Genomic DNA, 20,603 nt, shown 5'->3' with positions numbered 1-20,603 from the left:
TCCTGCTGGCACTCTGTCCTTCTACAGAGTCTCCTCTGACACTCTGATCCACCTCCACACCTTCAACACCACATTCACTCAAACTCTTTATCCTGGGTTTAGGTTCAGTTCCTTGTATCCTGGTTCCTCAGTGTCCCTGTGCTGAGTGGAGTGTAAAGAGTGTCTCCTGTTACAGAAACACTCTGACTGTTGAACAGATAGTTCAGTCTGTACATGTCTGTCTCTTTCACTCACAAACACGTTTTCAGATTCATGGATTCAATCAGTTGATGTTTGAAACTCTTCTAAATGATTCCTTGTAAACTTCTTCAGTCACAAACAAACAGGAAGTGATGTCACATGTGTTCCTGTCCACACAGCAGAATGAGTCTATTGCTGACAGTGATGTACAAACAGAGTGAGCATTTCTGAGGCCCAAAATAAACTGAGTAGTTCACTGAATGAACAATGGACTGTGAGCTCAGTTCCTTCATCATTAGTATGGATTATATATGTATATGTATTATATTAGTATCATATATATCAGGTGCTGCTGCTTTCAGTCATTGTGCAAATGTGCTGTTTGTAAGCTTGTAAAGCTGCAGTCAGCTGAGACTGAAGAAGTCACCTGATCAGTGAGCAAACGTTTCTGAAAACGTCCAGATGAACAGAATCAACCTTTTGGGATCAGCCAGCAATGCAGCATCATTGTTGTTCAGCTTCAGAGGTTTGCAGGAATGAACTGATGACCAGAAACAGCTGCAAAGTCCAAGAAAATACCAGCTGGAGTTCAGCTGCATTTGAAGAAGTCAAAGAAAAGTAAGGATGGCAAAGGGCGACGTTTTCTTCCAAAGAGCTGCAAACATGGTCGACGCCTCATTAGAAGAATCATCTGGACATTTGTGAGGAACTCTAACCAAGAAAGCAACGTCACACAGATCCAACAGACAGTTTCCATGACTGCAAGTGTTGAGTGGAAAAATGCTACATTGCATTATTGCATCCTCTCACCACAGGAGGCGCTGTTGGCACCACTGATTGCTGATCAGCTGTTCTCTGATGATCTGATTGATACTGTGAATAACGGGACTCACTGAACTCTGTGACACAGTGAAGATTACAGAGTTTAACTTCAACATCTGACTGACGTCACACAGACAGAAGGATGAACCAGTGAGGCACAGAACACAGTTACTGGAGATACTGGATCAGCTCCATGTGAACCTCTGATGGAGAAGCTGCTGAGCCAGAGAAACATCAGGACATGACAGCAGCTGCACTTATCTAACAACATGTAGCAGAGCTGATCTATGTTAGAGGATCTATCACAGCAGCTGAAGCCAAAGTCCAACACTGGATACCAGCTGAGCCTGTGCTGAGTGTAGTGTTACAGGAAAAGGGCAGAAACACTGGTAGCTCCCAGTGATGCTGACTGGGGCACAGAGCTGAATGATGCAGCATCAGGACACTGTTTCAGTCTGACTGACAGAGAAACCTGTAGCTGTATCTACATGTGAGGCAGAGGCCACACAAGCAGCTTTCTATGTTTCACAGTGACTGAGATCTTCAGTGGGGGTGGACATGCTCCTGTACAGACCTCTGAGGAGAACCAAGGTGCAGTCAAAGAGTCCAGTCTGTCCTCACAGATGTGAACATGTGCTTTCATCAGGTCTGCTGTCAGCTAGCAGGCTCACATCAGAATCACTGTTCCTGAAAAACACAGTCTGTGTGACATCATCAGTCAGCTGATGGTCCCAGATCTGAATGGTTTCTGTCTCTACTGAGGAAGTCAGAGAATATCACTGAGGTGTGGATCAGGTCTGAGTGAGCTGTGGAAGGACAGCTTTAAACAGTCCACAGGTCTCACGTCCTGCTCAGTCTGGTAGCAGATACCTCGTATTGTTCCAGATGTGCTGACATCAGCAGCAGCACAGCTGTGTGATACCATGAATCTCAGTTATTGATCCAACACACAGTAAATACAAAGATCAGGATTTCTGAGAGTAATCATTATGAGTCTGAACACATGATCACTGAATGTTAGTCTCCACAATAATAAGCTAACACAAGCAAACACAGCTTTCAGCTCTTATTTTGAAACTGGCTTATTTAGAGAGCTGTGATGTGAGCGTGCCTGGCTCTGAGGCACTTGGGTCAGCCTCTGTTGTTTAGAAGTGTTACAGACTGTGAATGACACAGACCTGTCAGTTTCCATGTTTGTCTGTAACACAGCTCAGGGCTCCATGCTGAACGCATCCATCCAGTGTTATTGATCCAGGACTGATACCAGCATTGGGATCAATACTACAACACACAATCACATGTGTCCACGTGATGCAGTTTGAAGAGCAATCAGATGTCTCTGTATGAGGAGGCGGGGTCACAGGAGGTTCACAGAAACTCTGCAGCAGCATCATCAGCTCACATGGAAACTTTGATGATTCACTTCTGTGGTGTTTTTACAGAAACACGTCACAAAATTAGCTCCACCTGTTTTGTGAGCTTTGAGTTTCTTGTCTTCATCCTGGATTCTTGTGTTGCTGTTTTTACACACAGCAGATATTTCCTGGTTGCTTCCTTGATGACCACATGAAGCTTTCTGAAGCTTGGATTGAAAACGCTTCATTACTCAAAGCTTTCCAACACAGGCCTCTGTGCTGCCATCTGGTGGACAAACATGTGAAGTGCAGCGTGAAGCTACAAATGAAACTGCTTCAGCTACATTTATATATAACATACTATAACCTGTATAATGTGGAGATCAGGGAAATTATTTTGTTGCTACTGTTAATAATCATCATCATTACCATTGCATTAATAATATAATCTACAGCATTGATATTGCATTCAGATGTTTAAACATTTTGGTACCCAGTTAGCCTTTACTACAGGTGCAGTTATAACCACTTTAAACTGTTGAGTTGAATCTATGATCTTAAATGCTTTTGAATGCTTGTTATAATCTTAAGTGTGTATGGGCTGATTCTGTTGATTCTGAGGACACTCTGTGCAAAGTCTTGACAGGAAACTGCAGGTTTGCAGAGCGTGCTTTTGCAAAAGTGAAACTAAAAGCAGAGTGTAAGTGCAGCTTATTCTGAGGAGCTGTTTGGATGATGCTATTTGAATAACCAGGTTGTTCATTATTATCTTTTATACTTTTATATTCTTTTATTAAGCTTCTAGTAGAGGTTCTTGATTAAAACATTTATTCAATATACTACATATATAGTTTTAGTAAACTGCTAACACATGTGAGAGTGGCCTCTGTTTGACTGCGAGCGTTAGTAGGTGAGAGGTGACACAGAGTGCCAAGTGAGGTCGTGACACACACACACACACATAGTAGATACATTCAGTTATAGGTGAGAGGTTAATCATGTTTGCTTGCAACTGCGGGCGTGCAGAAGTGGTATCTTACTGCAGAGCATGGTCTGTGGTTTTGGAGAAGCGGCAGTCAAAAGGTTGACAGGAAACATCTGCCATGAAGATAGAGATAATGTTCTTTTCAAACTGTGTTAAAAGTCATTGTGGTTTTGATTTGACGTATGTATGTATGTATCTGTGTGACGTTGAAGGGGCGTCATTAAATCCAAACCCCGATGGTATAAAATATCTGTTTATGCTTTGATTAGTCGGAGATCAGCGCTGTCTGCGTACGCCGCTGGTCCCCCCACGCCTGTGTTCATTAAAATCAATTGTTTGACCAAGCTCTTCTGGACCTGGTTGTTTGTACTCTCCTTCCTCAATATTTGAACCTTAACAATAACTATATGTATAGTGTATTATGTAGGTGTTAGAGCTGGGGGTAGAACTGCTGATGGCCTGGTTGTTATTTATGTTCCCCATGGTTCACCAGCTCTCACACAACATCAGCACCAATGATCCACGTCCTCATAAACCTCTGAATCAGGTCCTGAAGCAGTGACGTCCTGAGTGAAGACCTCACTGATCACATGACTCTGGTCACCTGGACTCAGTGTTTCTGAAGCAGTGTGCTGGGTTTTTAAAAATACGTGGCTGCTGCCTGATGTTGGGCCCACAGAGGAAGACGACTCACTCGCTCTTCTTCACTTCCTCCTTAAACATGTGGAAGGAGAGCAAAATGCTGCCAGACTCTTATTTCTGACAGGAACAGAAGAAACCACAGCAAACTGTTCCAGTTCTTCATCTTCATCACAATCTGTTTATTTCTGATGGTGTCTTCAGTCTGAAGTTTGAAGTTTCCATGTCTGTTTGATGTGTGGTGTGAAGGCTGCTGGTTAAACTGGGACTCACTGTTTAAAGCACTGAGTGCTCATAGAGAGATGCTCCATGAGTCCCAGTACAGACTACAAACATGGTGGAAACTTAGCTTTGATATCCACACACTCTGCACGTCTGTGAGTAACTGTGATGAAGATGTGCAGAGATCTGTGTCCAAACAGGAGAAAGACTGTAAAGACTCTGTGCTTCTAACAGCCTCTGTTAACATATGTGAGGCTGTTTGTTGTTGTTGCCATGGAGCTTTTCACTGTTTGGGTCAGCAGGTCATGTGATCAGGTTTGTTCTGCTGGACGATGGTTCAGTGTCAGGTTTGTTTGCATTCATCAATAAATATCTAAATAAATCAAAGACTCCATGTTTGTTCTTTCATCATGTGACCTCTGCTCATCCATCTCTGTGTGTATCAGGATACATTTGGTTCATAATACACAGAAAAATCAGAGTTATTACCTGTAATAAATGTGAAAGATTCCTGCAGTGATAACCAGGCAGGACTGAAACACATCCAAGCTGTCACCACGGTAACAGCACCGCCCATCCACAGGTGAGGGGAGGAGCAAAAAGAGGGACTTTGACCATTTTATACTAAAAACACTCAACTAATGTTTCTAATATGAAACAAATAAGCCCACATTAATGTGAGCGTTTATTAAATAATAATAATGATGATTTCCTCCTGATCTCATTTCCACAGCAGAGAAAACTGTGGTGTATATTGAGGTGGAGGGTGTGGTCTGTGGCTCAGGTGTAGAGTGAGGGTGGGGTGCACCACAGCAGCATGCTGGGACTGCTGAGGGTGGAGGAGGGAGTGATGATGACATCAGAGCTGCAGCACAGAGACCAGTGAACACACAGTCTGTTCATCTTTGCATAGATACAATATACAGCACAATATTGAATGACAGACACGCTGTGGGAGCTTCCACAGATACACTGACGTCAGCATCCAGAGTCCTCCTGCTGCTCCCCCCTCAGAGCCCCGTGATCAGCACCAACACATTCAGTTAGATGACAGAGTCCAGCTGCAGCTAGAATCAGCTCCCCTCTGTGAACAACAGCACAGCGTCAGTGTTTCACACTCAGTGAAAGGAGGAAACAGCAGAAGAACACCATGTGTGCTACGTTTCCCAGGACACACTACAAACTGCACAAATACAGAGCAGCACGTGGAAGGACCTGGAGCTGCATTTACAGAGCTGCAGACAGCGTGATGTCCTGTATGGACAGGTGGAAGGAACCAAGTCCTCAGCTGGAACACTCGTGTTTGTCCACAGACAGGAAACACAGCAGGAAACTTCCTCACAGAAGTGCAGCTCATGGATAACACACTTCCTGTCAGTCAGAATGAGGCTGCAGCCAAACACAGAAAGGTGTTTTTGTCCAGATGAGCCCAGAGAAGAAACACGAGTGTTCACAGACATCAGAAGCTCAGAGAGGTGAAACATGAGGTTGGAGTCCTCGTCAGCATCCAGAAGAGCTGCTGTGAAACCCTGAGTACTCATGACAGACTCTGATGGCACAAACACATCATGATTCAAACAGAAAGACAAACATGGAGCTCCTGATCCTCCTGCATGAGAACAAGCTGACATGAGCGCTGTGTCTGAGAGTGTCTCCCTGTCACAGTGACAATAACACAGCTGCTGCTCACAGTCATTAAACTGACCTGAGGTCAGCTGTGCTCCTTACATATGAACCATGTGACCTCACATCAGTGCTGTGGATGACTGTAGTCATAGAAGAGTAGAGCTGTAGCAGGTGGTGTGAGGAGGAGGTGGTGTATTCTAGTTAACGCAGTACTGAAACACTCCAGCAGAGGGCGCTGTTAAGTCCTTATTGTAACACAGTTACTGTGTGCAGTTAGACTTCATACATAATCTGCACTTATTTCCATCAGACATGCTGTCAGGAAATGATTGGTTTCTATTGATTCTACTTCCTGTTGACTCGTTTGATGACAGTGAAACAATCACAGCTGATTGTGTGATGATGTAAACTGTCACTGTTACATTCAGTGTGTGTGACATAATGTTAGTGCAGGCTGATAACAGCCTGGTTCTGTTAGAAACACATGAACGTGTCCATAGATCAGTGTGTGTTTAACATGAGAGCTTCAGCCCTGCTGATGTGTTAAATAAAGACATGCAGGAAAACTGATGAGACTCTGAAATAACTCTTTATATTTATAATGTAACTCTGCATCAAAAGAACAACAAAGGATCCCAGACAGGTTTCTGTGAACAAAGACCATTCTGATGTTTCTGTGTTTCTAACACTTTGACATTATTAGTAAACAGACTGCAGTGAGCAGCATTTATAAAGAGCTTCTATATAAAGATATGACAGCTGTTTGACAAGTTTATCACTCTGTGTTTGGACCTGATCAGTCCAGCTGTTTACTTGAAACATGTTCATTTACCTGTTCTGTTATATTCATGTTCTTGTCTCTGTTGAAAACACATTTTAATGTCCCTCAGATTTTTCTCCCAGATGAATAAATATAAAAATGACACAAACTGACTGCAGCTACTTTTTGTCCTTTCTGTCAAAAACCTTCATGTGACTCATGAGAGACACGTTTCAGCTGTTTGTGACAGATCAGAGGCCAACAAGTCATTTATAACACTTTCCATCATTGTTTAAAGTTCTCAGTGTTTCTGTGTTGCTGCGTATAGGATCTCCCAGCATCATCACTGTGCTGTCCAATCATTGTGTGCGAGGTTACCCTTATAGTGCGATGTGTGTTTGCACAAAGAGAAGCATGTGTGTCAAATATAAATAAGCACAGAACAGAAACAGCTGCTCGTTTCTTCTGTTTAGAGTCAAGTTAGTGTTTTGTGTCTTTGTTTGAGGCCTGATGTCGAGCAGAGGTGTGTGTAACTGCACTGCTCTGTTATATGTGTGAAGTGTGTGCTTCTCTTCAGCATCATCTTTGTCACTGCTGATTCCTTTGTGTCATCATGTGTTGAGAAGAGAGAACAGTTATAACGGAGGAGCAAAAGGAAGCCCTGAAATCTGCATCAACAAGGAAGTGTTGGCTCACCAGTGATCCCAGCAGAGCCACTGGTTTGGCTCCAGTTGTTCTAGATTCAATGATGTTGTTGCTACAGATACATGTCAGCATCTTTATTGAATTTTATATGAAGCAGAAATGGTGTCATTAGGAGAAGAAGAGGAGAACAAGTCCGGCGAGGAGGCAGCAGCTCTTAAAGATGAAACAGCAGCTCAGCCCTGAGCTCAGAGAGCTGCACATGAAAAAGCTCCTCAAGCAGATCCTGTCAGAGGTTTGTCATCAACAGGAGGAACTGTTCACATCATAGGATGAAGATGCTGTCAGCTGGATGAAGAAGGTTATTTAATGCAAACGTTCACACTGAAGTCAAATTGTTGTCGTGTTGAACAGATTCATGTACTGATCGTCTCCAGAATGTTAGAAGAGCTTCAATGAATCATTAGAAACAACTTACAGCTGCACAGCTGTGTCAAACACATCTGTGTGTCATTGTGGGATTGTTGTGTTTCTACATGTGACACACGTCTAAAACATGCACACAATCTGAACACAAACAGGGACTCATGTGTTCCCACAGCCAGATGCTGAGAGCCATTTCCTTGTAGTCCTGTGTCTACATACATGAACCATTAGATGTTATTGGAATGATTGTCAGCTCTGATAGTTTCATGTGTGTTTAGCTGGACGCTGTTTGATCCTCGACATGTTTAAAGGTGTCCAGTCCTGAGACACTGGGGCTGGAAACAGCTGTGATGTCATTGGACTGTCACACAGACAGAAGTGCATGAAGTGAGCAGCCGAGGAGCCGCTGATGTTTTGGATTCAACAGCATTTGAAAGGTCGACACAGACACATTTGCACACAGAAAGCTGAATCTGTCATATGCCACAGTGAACTCACTGTTCAGTGTTTTTCAGGAAGCTTCTTAACTGCCTCTGCTGCCAAACAAGCAGCTGATGTCCTTGAGAAGAAGCTGAAGAAGTCTTCAACAACAAATACAGGAAGTGGACTTTCAAATACTAGATTCACTTTAGACTCACAGAGAAATGACTCAACCAGCTGTGTTTGACTATATGAAAGGTCAGTGTGTGTCTGCACACAGACTGTTGTGTTGGACTGTTATTCAGTTGTCTGCTGAATGTTTTCAAATGTCTGCATCTCAGCTGTGATGAGGCTGGGGGTCATGGGAGGCCACCGTAGCAGCCTCTTCAACATCATGACATCATCATAAATGCTGCTGGACTGTCTGATGGGCTGACGGTGAAAAAGCCGTCGGGAAGGAAACAGAAGACATTTCAGAGGCTGCAGCAGATTTCTTTGATTCGGGGCCTTTTTCAGCTTTATTGGACAGAGCAGTGAAGATAAGTGACAGCAAAGCAGAGAGAAAGGGGGCGTGGCCCGGGTCAAAGCCAGGCCAGCTGCTCTCCACCTCGTGGTCACCTGCTCATCCTAGTGAGCTCCACCAGCAGCCCTTTCACACACTTTACACTGTCAAACACTGTGTGTGGACCTCAGCTAACAACAGGCTACATTTAAGTCTGGACTACATGCTTTTATATTGTTTTTATTCCATCAGCAGCTCAACATCATGAGCAGCTTTGACATAAAGACATCAAACTCAAGCTGACTTTAAACTACTTTTAATACAGGGGCTCAAAAACAACAACATCTTTATTATATATCAGGACACAAAGTCATTTCATCTCAAAGGGAAACAGCTTTATTTGGAATAACCAGCACTATCAACTGGTTTGGGATCTCCACCAGTTTCATGTCTTTGCAGCTTCTCCAACAAAGTTCCTGTAAAATCAGCATGTTTGTCTTTATTGGTTTGATAGTGATTGATTATTCAGTCCCAATCTGCTGTCATCTAAAGAACAAAATGATGTTTCTATGAGTCACAAAGCTCCAGATGTTGTCGGCTTCACAAAGAAAACAAAGAACTTAAACACAAAGTGTTTGGAGCCAAAATGTTCCCAAGCTGCTCTTTTTGAAATGGCAGAGGTACAGTGGTGTCTAACAGCACACTGTGGAAGGCAAACATGTTATTGTTGGATGAAACTTCATGAATCCTTTGTAGATTTGAGCTGTTGGAGCCTTTCTTTTCTCTTCAGGTGTACAGATGCTGAGGAGGCAGGTGAAGCAGGTGGAGCTGTTGTGATGCTGGCAGAGGGTGTGTCTTAGTAACTCTGTGAGGCAGAACTGGATCCAACATTGTGGATGTGTTGATGTTGGAGCCATTAAGAGTCTCTGGCCACACTGTAGGATTTCCCTTTGATCCACTGTGGGGGCATTTTGGAGTCTGTCAGTGAAACTCTTCATGTTTGTGTTTGACTCCAGTTTATAGAAACAGAGAAATGTGTCATGCTTTTGTTCGGCCTCCACAAATACACACATTTGTTCATTGGTTGGACTTTTTGGAAGGAGACACATTGAAAACCATGTTAATAAGATCTTGTTGTTTCCTGTGGATCCGACACAGAGAGTGGACTTCAGACAGAAAGCGTGGAAGAGATTTTAGAGGCCGTGTGTGGCAACAGGAAGTTTCTGTGTGTTTGCTGATCTTACATGTGGAAAACAACACGTGATGTTTGTGAAGTTCTACAATGATCATTGTTCTCACAGCATTTTGAGTGGGAACAGTTCAAACTGGGAGTAGTGGGAGTTATTTACTGATTGAAACAAGCTGAATGTTTCTGTGACGATGAAGATCAGCAGCTCAGCTGATCAATGAACTGACATCTATCAGTCGTTTCATGAGATGAAGTCATCAGCAGACATTTGTTCTGACTGTGTGATGAATGTCAGAACGTCAGGGCTCTGCTTTAGTCACTGCTTGATGATCATTGGCTCATTGTTGAATCCAGGGGCCCAGTCTGACCTCTGACCTTTGCTGCAGGTCTTCTGTGTTATCTCCACTTTCATGTCTGATCTTCTGCTGTATCGTCCAAAATAAACATCTGGATCATTTCCAACACTTCAGCAGATCTTTAGTTTGGGCAGTGCAGCACAAAATAACACATATTGTACTATACTGCCCACTTCCTGATCTTATTGGATCTGTGTGTGAGGTTGGTGAAGGAAACACATGTTTACTGAGTGAGTCGCTGCCATTAGGAACTAGTTTTTATATCACAGCCTGGAAATCACACAGGACCATTTCTGCAAGTGAAAAGTCGTCATTGGAGGAAAATGATTGTGTAGTTTGTGCGACTGAAGAATTGTCCCAAATACATGTGCTGCTGACCCTTGACCTTTTCTTTAGGTGCACAGAGGAGTCTGTGGGAACATCCAGAACTGAGGCATCTTGTGTACAAACGTGTTCAGACCAGATGTCAAATGATGTCAGATGTCATCCGTGAATGGATGCAACTGTGGATCGTTCCAATAAAATGAGGCAGTTTTGTAAGTACAAGCCCACTACAACCCATCATCAACATTTTAAATTACATTATACATCTTCACTGATATAAAGCACCACTATTTTAACCTGATTCACTTTTTCCACCCTAACAGTTCATTCCTCAAATCAAACAAGATATTTGACCCTAAAAAAATGCATCAACAAATAATTTTGTAATAAAATATTTATTCTTCAACTTTTACAAGTGAAATCAAACAAGTGTGTTTAAGAGTGAAACCAGAGTGGAAGCTGCTCATATAGAGTCCAACCCAGGCTAAAGTAAGCTGAGTAGAGCAGCACCATCAAAGTGTCGGCTCTCTGAACACGGTGCAAGATCGCCATCTGCAGGACAAAACTAGTTTTTCTCGCCCTCCTCGTCAACATCAAGATGATGTCATCGTACAGCAACTGATTCCCTGTCCGTCTGGAACAAAGCATTTACATTAAAAAAGACATTTACAGAAAATACAAACACCAACAACACATCTCATCATCACATGATATTTTATTATTTATTATATTATATATTTTTATTGTACCATCAACATCAACAAACACCAGCATATTTTCTTTGAGATTGAGTAGAGTGGACCTTTCCCTTGGTTCACTTCCTGCTCGCAGCATCAGCTGACCTCTGACTTCCTGGTTAAGGTCTCTCAGCGTTGACTGGAATATCAAATCGGACTCACACCATGTTCTTGTAATGTGGTCATGTCTGTCAGCTGTTTGAAGAGCATCTCTGGCCTAAACACAATAGGAAGAACAACAACACGGCAAAAAAACAACACATTTCCATATTAGATGAAGGGCACCGTAACTGGAAATGGTAACATTCATCTGATGCTGCTTTGGATTTATCTTCTGTTTTAGATCAACTTTGATCACTTCGAGCCATCTTAAGTCTGTTTGTTCTAACTTCTCACTAACATCTCGTATGATTTCAGATCCCTGCTGTTCCCCAGCTGCCCTGTAGGTTTGTGCTTTGACCTCCAGAGGGCGACAAATCAGCACAGACAGAGAGCTCCATTCAAACTTTGCTGCCATCAGGAATAATTCTTCAAATATAATCATCAGTGTTTGAGCAGTTATGATATCAGGGACAATCTAGACATGTGTGACAATACTGAACATGTCACATGACACACCTCAAACATCATGTGATCCACTCTCAGTCTGCACTTTCATTCATGACTTCAACAGGTTGAAATGAGCTTTGAAGAAACATTCAGTGAAATAAATCTTTCATGGATTCATGTGAGCAGCAGATGAACTTTACAAAGAATCAGTGGATTTATCTTCTGTTTTAGATCAACTTTGATCACTTCGAGCCATCTTAAGTCCGTTTGTTCTTCTCACTCACTAACGTCTCATATGATTTCAGATCCCTGCTGTTCCCCAGCTGCCCTGTAGGTGGCCTCAGTGTGTCTCACACCATTTACAGATGATTACAGGTCGTTTACAGTTCAAACAGGTCCAACATAAGAAATATGCAGAAAATATCCTGCTATAACAGTTTGGGTCAAAGTGCAGATGTTCCAGATGTTCTGAGTCTGTCTGTGTTTCATGTTAACATGTAGATGTTGGACCAAAGTGAAGCTTTTTGATGTGACAGCAGGAATGTGAAGTGTAACTCTGAGCTCTAGGAAATGAAACTAAACGGACTTTTTCTCCTTTATTTATAGGAAAGTGTAGGAGAGCAACAGATGAACAAGCGTTACTGTAACAGGAAACATCAGAGGACCTTTATGTTCATCATCATCACTGTTTCCTTGTTCTGTCACAAACACACAACACTTCCTGCTCTCTCTCTGATGGATCTGATTGGCTGTTTCATTCACAGGAGGTCAGGGCGTCACACAAACAGCTTTAACTGCACAACGACACACTTTAAATCATCTGCAGACAAACCTGTGTGTTTGATTTATGAAGAAATAATAAAGACGTGTGTACAGCTGTCCATGAAGCAGCTTCTCACACAAACTCTGACACTTCAGCCACTTTAATTCCTGCAAAGCTGCGTAATAAAGAGCTGTGACTGCTATGAGCTGCTGATGATGACTGCATGAAGCTCTCAGCTGAAGCTTCTTTCATTTATTTTAATGTTAATGTCGCCTTTTTAAGTCTGTGTGAGGATTTTAATGACACACATTAAAGGAGCTTCTTTGATTAGAACCAAATTCATGTTGATTTTCAGCCTGAAATGATAAAAACTTTAATAATTCTGTTTATAATCATCAACCTGGAGACTAATGAAAAGTATAATAGTGAAAGAAAGCCTTTATTATTTGAGTAATGCCTGAATCTGCTCAGAGACGGAGACGACACAGAGGTGTTGATGACAGTTTGACATTAACTGAATTAAAAACAAAGTGCTCTTATTGTGAAAATCTGCCTCCTACTTCTTTAAATCATTTTTATGTACTTTTTAACCTCACAGTGAAACATTGAGGCATTAATCTGACACAGTTTGATCAGCAGCTGTGTTTTCACTGACGTTTCACTTTGATTTGTTCAGACTGAGCAGAGAGGATCGGTTCTCTGTGTGCGCACTGCTGAGAAACACAAGCTCATTTCTGCTGTTTCATGAAAAGTGTTATGGAGGAACAAGAAGTTCAGCCTCTAAACTCTCAGCGTGAGGACTGAGTGAAGAGTTTCAGAGCAGAGAGTTTTGGCTCACAGCTTTTAGCGTCTACACAAAGAGACGATTACGCACTTGATCTGAGAACATCTCCACCTCCTACAAACAAACTCTCCTACGAGCAGCTGTCACAACCACAACAGGCAGAAGACTGGATTTCTTCAGGTCAGATTTCATGCAGTTTGCATAAATTGTGTGTCACAGACTTTGTAGTTCACATTTGTGTGACTCGTTTAAATCTTCTCCTCCTGAAAGTGAAACTCTTACAAACACATCAGGCCACAACCTGCTGCAGGTTAATGATTGATCTGAAGGCAGCTGACCTTTGAGCAGGAACTTGTGAGTCTTTTATTGTGTTTAGCACTGCCAAGTGCTGGCCTCTGCTTCCACCATCACATTTACACTGGTAGGTTCAGCACTGCTGCCTGCTTCAGACTGAATCCAGCAGCACAAAGACACAAGTTAATAAAATCAGCATCTATTCCTTTATCACTGCTTTGTTACAGAGGAGAACAACGCTCCAGTAACGCGTAATCCGATTATTTTTTTGAAGTAACGAGTAAAGTAAGGGATTACTATTGCAAAAACAGTAATTAGATTACCGTTACTTTCCCGTAGGAACGCTGCGTTACTGCGTTACTAAAACCGTGATTTTTTTGCGAGAATGTCTCACGACAGTGATGTAAGCGAGTGCGACGTTAGTGACAACAGCTGTGTGCAGATCAACAATGGATCACATATCGAGTGCAGAGAGAGTATGAGCGTGCAGCGTTTAAAGCGTGGAAGTACTGACCTTACTTTGAGTTTGATTCCATAAAAAGTGACAAAAACATTAGTGTCCGCTGTGCGTGGGAAGAAAACTTCTTTTTACAGGGAAAAAACCCCTAAACTTCCAACAAGCACCGAGTAGCTACGACGTAATGGGAAACTCACAGAGAAACTCGCGGATTCTCCCACTGACCGCGGCACACCTGCACCAGGGTAAACCTCCGCCTGCCCCACTCCTGCTTTACAGGTGAAAATAGAGCAACAGGACCGCTGAGTCTTTGACTTTATTTATTTTCTGCTGTGTTTTACTTGCATCTATTTGAAAGACTGAGTGTAAACACAAAAAAATATTTTATTTTATGAGCTGGAATGTGCAGAAAATAGGTTTAAATGTTAAACTAATTTCTTCCAGTCAGAGAATGTTGCATATAATTTAATGTTTGCTTGATGCATAAAGTTAAAAGATTAAAACTAATAAAACAAGTTTTAAAAAGAGACTTTTCCATTTGATTACATTTTGTATGATGGATTATGCAGAAAAAGTAGAATTGGGCTGAAAGATCTATCGCTTTATCACCTACTCAGGTTGGAAATCGTGTTTTTAAAAAGTAACTAAGTAATTAATTACTTTTGAAAATAAGTAATCAGTAAAGTAACGGGATTACTTTTTTTGGGAAGTAATTAGTTACTGATTACTGTTTTCAAGTAACTTGCCCAACACTGGACAGAGTGTTGGCTTCATCACCGACACACGTCACCACATCAGGAAACAGCTGGTTCAGTGAGTATTTAAGGTTCACTGCAGACAAACTGGAGAAAAACGAATCACATGAAACATTTGTTACTGGTTTCTGACCTCGTCGTAGAGACTCACATACCTGTGTTCTGCTATCAGTGTGATCACATGTGCTGGTACAGTTTGCCAGGTTGACTCATGTAACCTCCACTATCCTGTAGACGTGGAATATGTTTCACATATGGATCGCTTCCTTACTCGACTATGACTGTGTGCTTCACAGGTGCTTACTGAAGTGCTGCTTTACACAAAACCAGACAGTAAAAATAAGAACTGCAGGTCCAGACCACAGGTTTATGTGTTGATAATGATGATGTGCAGTCACTCATTGTCACAGGATACTTCCTGCAATGATGCTACGGGTCACGCAGTTCTGCAGAAGTGGAGGAAACAGATGCTTTTCCTAACAGAGACACTTTAATGACTTAAAGAATCTAACTGACACACAAACCTCAGTTTGTCTGACATTCATGAGAGTAAATGCTCCTGAATGTTCTGTTAGTTCACTGGATGTTCACCTGACTTCAAATGTAAAGATCCCTGAGACAAACTCTCACGAGTTCAGCGGCGACACGATCGCACAACCAGCCGCGACGTTAAAGGCCGACGCGCTCACTACCTTTGGTTACAGCTCTCAGCTCACACGACATACACAAAAATAATGACAACACGAGTCCTCTGTAGGACGTCACTGTGGTTTACTGACAATGTTCTCAACAACAGACGCACAACCCTGGTTTGGTCTGGTTATTTGTGTTGTACGGCTTCGTTGGTCTGACGAGCTTTTAGGGATGTCAGCAGAAGGATTTCACGTGCTGAGGTCATATTTATAAATCAACCTGAACAGCTAATACTTTACCTCTTTATTTTATAACACATATGAACACGTTATAGTAGATTTGTGCAATGTGTGTTTCACGTCTTTATGGGCGTATAGATCTGTAAACAGGCTGATGGGTGTGTGTCTGTTTATTGTAGCGGTGCAGAAATGTTAAAAATGATGATAATAACAACACTTCTCACATCAGGCTACAACACAAACCTCCTGATAGCTGCAAACAGCAAAACCCCCAACGACAGGCACACAAAGAGCGAGCAGGGACCCACCCTGACAGCATGTGAGCCTCCTACTACGACTCACTGTGGAGCAACACAACACCAGGAGACGGAGGATATGAGAGAGGATACAACTGCTGTGGGGGAGCAGCCACACACTCCACAGGAGACGACGGGGTGAGAGATGGTTCGGTGCTCCTAACATCATGTGGACGCTCGTCTGCACATAAACAAACCCCACCCCACCGCCTCCTCCTTTCTCTTTTTGCAGGGTGGGGTGCTCCATCCTTACACACTTTGCACCACGTGGCTCTCCATCTATTCGTTTACCTTCTTGGGTCTCTTCCTCCTCTGTCCCAGCCCGTTGAGGCGATCGCTGGGGTCCAGCCTGTAGTGGGAGTGGCTGTCCTCGCTCATCCTGTCCCCGTCCACTCCGGGTTATTCCTTTCTTCTTTCTGTCCTCTGAATCGAGCTGACCTCTCTCCTCTCTGGTCCTCGCTCTCTGAGCCGGCGGAGCATGAGAGAGAGGAGTGGTTGGGGAGAGGGAGGGGAGACGAGCGAGGGAGGGACGGAGGGAGGGAGCACAATGGTGTTGCCATGGCAGCAGCTGCCACCAGTGTTTATGTGGAAACCAGAATAGTTGCCACACGTTGCCACACTCGCACACTCGGCAGCCACACGTTTGTGTGCGACCTGCCCGTGGCTTCCTCGTTACAGACACACCGAGAGGAAACGCTCAGACACAAGGCCGAACATGAACGAACACTCGTGTGTGGGAGGAACAGGGCACAGACTCCACGCCGTCGTTAAAGATGGCGTGTGTGCTAAACGGAGCTGTGCGCTGATCGATCAGTCAAGTGAAAAAAACAAAGGAAGCTGTCTGGATGGAGTTTGCTGCTCCCACTAATCAAAGAGATGCATCACAGCTGGAGCTGATTGATGCACGAGCCACCGTTTGCACAATCCCACCGACTCCACGCTTGTGTTTCCTTTCTGCACCATGTTGTTAACACTGACCCCACACGGTGTTCATGAGCTAAAGAAATCAGGATGATTTCACGGACCCACACAGACCCACACAGACACACACAGACCCACACAGATCCACACAGATTAAACATTAATGTTCCCAACACAGATTTACATGAGAATGACAGGACATCATAGCCCCCCCTGCCCCCCCTGATATTACATCACTTCAATCCCAAACAGAAGGAAAGGAAAGATCAAATCTGTCTTGAACCTCTGCTTCAAAGTTACAGGAACACTGGAGTCACTCTCACTGTCAGAGACCTCAGTGTGTTGAGGTCCAGTCCATCACCAGTCCATCACAGTCAAACACTCACGGCTGTAATCTATTTCAAATCAAAGTGTTTGCACGGTGAGAAGAAGCTGGCGTCGCTGGGGGAGCGTGCGCCCGGCTGCACTTAAACACAATCTTCATTGGTGCTGTGAAACATCCACGTCTCACTTCATCTGCAAAGAAACCTGATGCATCGCTTTGGAAATATTTGAAATCCCTCATTTGTCACTATGCACGACGAGTCGACCGGCTGACCAACCTCAGGTTATGCAGCGAGTGCTGAGAAGCAGCTAAATGGCTGCAGTGACTTTATTCCCTGAGTGGGTGTGTGTGCATGAAAGCCAAAGGGGGGCTGTGTAAGAAACAAGGGGAGTCTCTGTTGTGCTCACAAAGAGGAAACCAAGATCTGGATTTTATGGCCGAAAGAAGAAAACATCTTTTCAAAGTTTCCCAGGCCCACTGTGGAGACGCCCACAGCTCCCAGTGACACTGACCCACACTGACACCACCTCCATTCCTCACTGTGATAGGCCGGGAGGAGAAGATCTACACACACGGGGTCAGCTTCCAGCAGGGGCCACGATTATGCACAGAAGGAAGACGGGACACGGCCGGTCCTTCAACCATCGTATGGATGTAAGAGCCTAACACAGGTAACACAGGTCACAGCAGCAGAGCTGGTAGCAGCTTTGTGCGCTTGTAGAAAACTCAGCGGTACTGCAGAGGTTGTGTACTTTACCAGGGAAACGTATGTATTTTGTGTGTGGTTGAAGATTTCCAGGTTGTGTGTTCTCCTGTTTTATTCAGTTTATCAGAAGTCAGCAACTAAAATGTAAAAGCAGCTAAAAAGAAAAGACAATGATAGCATTGTGTGCACAGTGTGTTACAGAGCTGTTGGTGGCAGTCCAATCCAATCCAATCTTATTTATAAAGCACTTTAAAATAGCCAGCACAGGAACAAAGTGCTGCACGGAAAATAAGTTAAAACAATAGAACAACAGAAAACAGCAAAATAAATAAATAAAACACATAAAACATCAAATGAAAACAAAACAAGATAAAACAGCATCGAATCACCTAAAAACAACTGAAATAAAAACCAACATCTCACGTGGTGTCAAAGCTCAGGGTAAAGAGGCGGGTTTTCAAGACTTAAAAACAGGTAAAGAAGAGGCCTGTCTGATCTCCAAAGGAAGCTCGCTCCACAGTTTGCAGCTGCTACAGCAAAAGCAGGATCTCCTCTAAGTTTACGCCCAGTCCTGGGTACATGCAGGAGCAGCTGATCAGCTGGCCTGTATGAGGCTGTCGCAGCTCAGAGAGATGAGATGGGGCGAGGCCATGGAGAGCTTTAAAAGTAAATAAAAGAATTTTAAAATGAATCCTAAAAGAAATGGGCAGCCAGTGACGTGAAGCTAAAACAGGGGAAATGTGCTCAAACTTTCGAGTGCCAGTTAAAAGACGAGCTGCAGCATTTTGACTAATATATGATGCGCTGACCCCAACATGAAGGTCATCACAGTAATGCAGCCGAGTGCTGACAAAGGCCTGGATCACTGTCTCAAAGTGCTGCCGTGAAAGAATTGGCTTTGTTTTTGCAGCTGCCTGAGCTGAAAGAAGCTAGATTTGACCACTGCCTTGATTTGACCACTGCAGGTAGAATGAAATGCCAGCATGTTGTTCACACTTCTTACCCGAGCTGTTCTCCAGCGCATCCGTGAGTGTGGCTGTGAACAGAGGAAGCACTCGAGCAGAAAGTGCTCGTGTGAATGAGTTCAGAGTAGAGCAGCTCGATGTGGGAACAACTCGTGGCGTTCATTTAGAGAACGAATATGTTCATGGTTACTGTATCTCCTCAGCCGAGCCGCCCTTCGTGCCCCTCCCACAGCCACATGCTCCGTCAGCCTGCCTGGCAGAGAGGGAGGGGGGCGTCTGGCCTAGTGCCAGGCTCTCTCAATATTTTATGAGAGGGAGGGGAGGGAGGAGGTGCACCGGGTTGGTTGGGGGTTAAGAGACTAGCTACACTGAACTACGACGGGGAAACAATTATCCTCCCTGCTGAATTTATAAGTTTGCTCACTTACAGAGAAATGAACAGTCTCTGATTTTTACCTGAGTTTAGAAACATCGAACAAAAAACATATCAGTTATGAACAGATCTGCATGTCCCTGAATGAAGTGTGTGATCCTCTACAACCCTGGATCCCACAGACTGGCTGTGGGACTCTCAGCATATAGATGCAAAGGGCGTCAGCATGAAGCTCGGTGACTGTGGGTGCAGCAGTTCTGACCATGATGTGATCTGTCAGCCTCATGGGCGGAGGATGATCATAGGAAAGGAAACTCACACAGGAGGAGCTGGTTAATGGTGAGAAGGCAGGTGGATGACAGTCACCACATACTGGTAACACTGGTAGAGGATTGAACTACTGCAGCACCCACGCGGTTTAGCATGTACAAGCCCGTCTCAGGTTTGACCATCTGGATGATTGGCTGAAGGCTGAGAAATGCTGAGTGTGACACACCAACATCCCCACAGTCAAACACACAGTGGTGGCCGTGGATGGGTGCAAACAAAGCAGGGGCTGAAGAAGAAGTGGGCTAGCCAGCCTCCAGAGCCTCCTTTACTAAATCTGTGGAAGCAGCTGTAAAGAGCAGTGGGCCAAAATCCCTCCGGACATGTCGGCACTTTTTGATCAGTTCAGATTCTGGGAGATGCTCTGATATAAAACATGTATAGACCAGAAACGAACAGAAACATCCGTTATTGTCCTGATTGGGGAAATCCCGGTGCTCCAGCAGCAGAGTGACGGGCAGGAGCAAAGCCTCACACAAATAAGAAACACGAGACTTACAGTAACAATAAGAGCTGAACAACATGGAACAGCAGCAGAGTGACGGGCAGGAGCAAAGCCTCACACAAATAAGAACTACGAGACTTACAGTAACAATAAGAGCTGAACAACATGGAACAGCAGCAGAGTGACGGGCAGGAGCAAAGTCTCACACAAATAAGAACTACGAGACTTACAGTAACAATAAGAGCTGTACAACATGGAACAGCAGCAGAGTGACGGGCAGGAGCAAAGCCTCACACAAATAAGAACTACGAGACTTACAGTAACAATAAGAGCTGAACAACATGTAACAGCAGCAGAGTGACGGGCAGGAGCAAAGCCTCACACAAATAAGAACTACGAGACTTACAGTAACAATAAGAGCTGTACAACATGGAACAGCAGCAGAGTGACGGGCAGGAGCAAAGCCTCACACAAATAAGAACTACGAGACTTACAGTAACAATAAGAGCTGAACAACATGGAACAGCAGCAGAGTGACGGGCAGGAGCAAAGCCTCACACAAATAAGAACTACGAGACTTACAGTA

At 43.8% G+C, this 20,603-nt stretch overlaps 1 protein-coding gene across 3 annotated transcripts in view; it reads left to right on the top strand.

Annotated features, from left to right (window-relative positions):
- The window catches only part of LOC147337049 (protein NLRC3-like), a 646,813-nt gene that overhangs the window by 400,767 nt on the left and 225,443 nt on the right, over positions 1-20,603 (top strand). For all 3 annotated transcript variants that reach the window (XM_086287137.1, XM_086287138.1, XM_086287141.1), the window contains one exon: positions 1-410. This exon is cut by the window's left edge and continues 394 nt beyond it. In XM_086287137.1, the coding sequence (XP_086143263.1) occupies positions 1-145 (145 nt within the window). In that variant the 3' untranslated portion in view covers positions 146-410.

The sequence above is a fragment of the Aulonocara sp. 'chitande type north' Nkhata Bay genome, linkage group LG3 (assembly GCF_057382095.1).
Source record: "Aulonocara sp. 'chitande type north' Nkhata Bay isolate Kocher_YH1m ecotype deep benthic linkage group LG3, A_spYH_male_GT1.1, whole genome shotgun sequence".
Lineage (NCBI taxonomy): Eukaryota > Metazoa > Chordata > Actinopteri > Cichliformes > Cichlidae > Aulonocara > Aulonocara sp. 'chitande type north' Nkhata Bay.
Note: the sequence above shows the minus strand (reverse complement) of the source record. Positions and strands in the feature narration are given on the sequence as shown.